Genomic DNA, 3,775 nt, shown 5'->3' on the forward strand with positions numbered 1-3,775 from the left:
ATTTAGGGTAATGATTCACATCTATATTTTTCAACTTGATCCAATAAAAAAGAAATAACTTGCCCTTAGGAAGTGTCAGGGGGGTGTACAGTGAGCGGTCATTGAAAATTTGTTCTGATATATGTTCTTCACAGTAAATGAGCCAAGGCCAATAAGTCTGAGTTTGAAAAAAATGTATTTATAATATAATTTTTCTTTTGATAAAAAGTGAAAACGGGTTCCACAGACCCGAACACCATACAAGGGTTAAACATTACACTTTATGTTATTCAAAATCTTGCTGTTACAACTGGGCTGTTATGATCCTCATTTTTGGAAATACTTTTATTTATTCTTATTATTTTTATCATTATTTAATGTGGAAGAAAAAAGTACAAATCAGTAAATTGAATCAATAAATGTTCTACTCTTACTGAGTCTCTGAAAGAACAAATGCAGGCTTTTGTGAAGATGTGTGAGTGTATGTGTGTACAGAGAATGCGTGGAGGTCAGTGAGCGAGATGTAGAAACACGCGCACAGTCATTACAAAGATGTTTACCCTCAGGGGAGACCTTATTCATTTCCTGTGTCAGTCCTTAAGTCAAACGCATACACACATAGGCATAACACTCGTCTTATGGATCCGCAGCTACTTTTCATCCATTTTCACTTTTAATCAGCTAAAAACTAACAGCTTTGCTCAACAAATTTGCCCACCAGTTTTGCATAATTTTGATTTGTTGACTTAATGCAATTACACAGTCATCAGTATCCATGTACATTGCAGGCTGTACTGAAGCTTTGTTAGTATTTAGTGTGCATGTTACGTCATGTACACTAAATGTACATGGCGTCATGATAGATAGATAGATAGATAGATAGATAGATAGATAGATAGATAGATAGATAGATAGATAGATAGATAGATAGATAGATTGTGAGTGACACAGGTGAACTTGAAAGGGCTTTCGGAAAGATGTGCACACACTTTGAAACTGTGAAACTGTCAGAGTATTGGGGTTTTCCAGCGATGCACAGATGCAATAAAGATGAAGATGATGCATGTATGATACATAAAGCAAGTGAGACATCTTTTGGATTCAAAGTATTTACTTAGTCTTTTATTTGGGCAATGAAATGCAATTTTAAATGACTGATACATTATTTTACAATTAAAAACAATTGATGTATAGCGTTAGTTTAGATAAATATCACCTAAATTAAATATAATAAATCCTTAAGCAAATTTTTGACTTTTGTTTGTAGAGATATTTTTTGAAAGTGTTGACAAGTGTGTGTCAACAATTTCTCTGAATATGCATATAAAGAGAGAATATTTCAAGGAATTTTCTGGGTGATATGTAAAATCATCAGTAATCTTGTTTCATCAGTTGATAATGTACTTTTCAACACACGAGAAATTTACATTTATATTTGCAGTGTACCTAAAAACTGTTGAGCTTTTAATATGAATGCTCTAATATTTGCAGTATTAAATTAATTTAATAGGTTAAATATGTTTTGAAGCTGGTCATCATGATGTATAGCTTAATTGTTTTATTTTATCTAGAGACAACATTACAGTTAAACATATTACCTCCTATCTTTTTGCATTTTATTTCTCAGATTGGTGATTAAGACATTTAGAAATTTTGGCAATTGATGATTTAAAAAAAAATCATAGAATGAAAAAAAAAAAACTCTGAAATTCAGTTTATCTTCACAATCTATGGCCCTTGTATGCAGTTCTTGCATTTCTTTGTTAAACACCTGTGTGTGTTGATTTACTGTAATGGTTTTCAACCTGGTAAATACTAATTTGATCAACCATAGCCTGTCCTTTTTTCCTTATATTTTAGATATAACTTTTTTATGTTTCCTTCCAGACAGAATATTCTATTTCTGTGATGAATGCCATCCTGAACTCTGTTTTGAAGTGATCAGTTATCATTACTGTATGCCAGTTAGAATTAAAATCAAAATTAGATGAATTTGTAGTGTAATGTGTACATTATACTGTAGTGGAATGGCATAAAATTAATATCAGTGACTATGCACTCACACAACATGCACCGTACTGTCACACCTTAGACTACTTATATAGATAGATAGATAGATAGATAGATAGATAGATAGATACATGAATGTGTACATTATACTGTAGTGGAATGGCATAAAATTAATATCAGTGACTATGCACTCACACAACATGCACCGTACTGTCACACCTTAGACTACTTATATAGATAGATAGATAGATAGATAGATAGATAGATACATAGATATATATATAGTAATTATGTGTCTTAAAAGTGTGAGTTCATATAAATAAATTAACAAGTTCCTAAAAAAAAAACATGTCAGTTTACATCAGTAATGCAAATTAAATGCCTCATGGAAACAGTAACAGTGTTATTTCATTACTGAAAAACTAGATTGAAGAATAGATATTGAAGAACAGAGTGCTGTGTCTTCTGTTATTTCATTATAGACACACACATCAGTGGAACCTATTCATCAGAAAAAAAAATTATAATGTCAGATGAAGCTTTCTATTTTCATTGCAGATTAATCAAATATGAACAACTTTCAGTTTTTATGTCTCTGACTGTTCATCTTTGACAATTATTACAGAATATAATAATGTTTTAATAATATAATTTCAGCTTATAGTACAAAATCTCCACAAAGATCACTATAAACAATGAGTTACATCATGGTGAAGTCACATTTTCCATTTAGTTTGTGGTGTATTATGACATCCCTTTTCTTCCTCTCTCTTTGTCAGGTCTTCAAGAAAGTTCCTTCATCTGTGACAGTTCTCTGAGCCTGACCTTGATAAGTGAGGTAAAATAATTCCACCTGTATCTCTGACATACTACACAACATAGGTATCATATGGAAATTCATTATGGAATGACTAATGCCAAAGCATACAATTACTAAATAGTATGGGGGAAAAAAGTGTATATCAAACAATAAAATGCACTGATCTTTTATAGGAATCCTAAAGTGAACTGAGTACTAAACATTGACTGAGTACTTTACGCTGTACCTGACGTCCATCGGCACAGTGAGGCTGGTGCTTCCTAAAGTGCTGTACAGCACATTTCTCTAACTTTACACCTGACTAAAAGCAAGTGTAAATTCACCTTCCCATAGGCCAGACTCTCAGTGCTGGGATGATGGATTTCTGAAAGCCCAGTTGGAGCACAATCCATCTTTCTCCAGGCTCAGTGTGTACTCTTGTAGGACTACACCAATGACATCTCACTGGAGCACCTCATGCACCTCGCTCTTGGGTAGAGGCTGCTCTCTGAGCTGTCAGGGATTAAGGTGTTTGTGCGGAACATTGGTGAATCATAAAAGGGCTTTTAGTGACCAAAGTTCTATATATTCACTGCGGCCCGACCGACTGCGATTGATTCAAAGGCGCTGTACCTTCTAGAACAAAACTAAGAGTCAGAGATCTTGCTCTCTTGCATGCTGGGTTAAAATGCAGATATATATTAAAAACAGGATAGTTTTAGGCCTAATCTGAATGGATGAGTCATAGTCAAACATACTCTAAAATAGACAATACATAAACACACATTGTGGTGTGCAGTGGTGCTTATGCATGTGTGTGTCTATGCAGCATTTCCTGCCTCCTCTTTTACCAATACATTCAACAAAAAGGTCAAAAAAAGAAATAAACAAAAATAGTTATGAATTCTATGAACACTAAATAGTTAATAAACTAGATTACTTTGCAGATGGCAGATATTATGAATGATGTCAGAGATTGGAGGATTT

General features: G+C 33.4%; 1 protein-coding gene across 1 annotated transcript in view; it reads left to right on the forward strand.

Moving 5' to 3' along the window:
• Positions 1–3,015, forward strand: part of LOC107554008 (transcription factor Maf-like) — an 8,281-nt gene extending 5,266 nt beyond the window's left edge. Inside the window, exons 2-3 of the mRNA XM_016236363.1 lie at positions 2,769–2,827; positions 2,983–3,015. Of these exons, the coding sequence (XP_016091849.1) occupies positions 2,769–2,796 (28 nt within the window). The 3' untranslated portion in view covers positions 2,797–2,827; positions 2,983–3,015. The remainder of the gene's footprint in view (positions 1–2,768; positions 2,828–2,982) is intronic.
• Positions 3,016–3,775: the final 760 nt, after the last annotated feature.

The sequence above is a fragment of the Sinocyclocheilus grahami genome, unplaced genomic scaffold (genome assembly GCF_001515645.1).
Source record: "Sinocyclocheilus grahami isolate Dianchi unplaced genomic scaffold, SAMN03320097.WGS_v1.1 scaffold489.1, whole genome shotgun sequence".
NCBI lineage: Eukaryota > Metazoa > Chordata > Actinopteri > Cypriniformes > Cyprinidae > Sinocyclocheilus > Sinocyclocheilus grahami.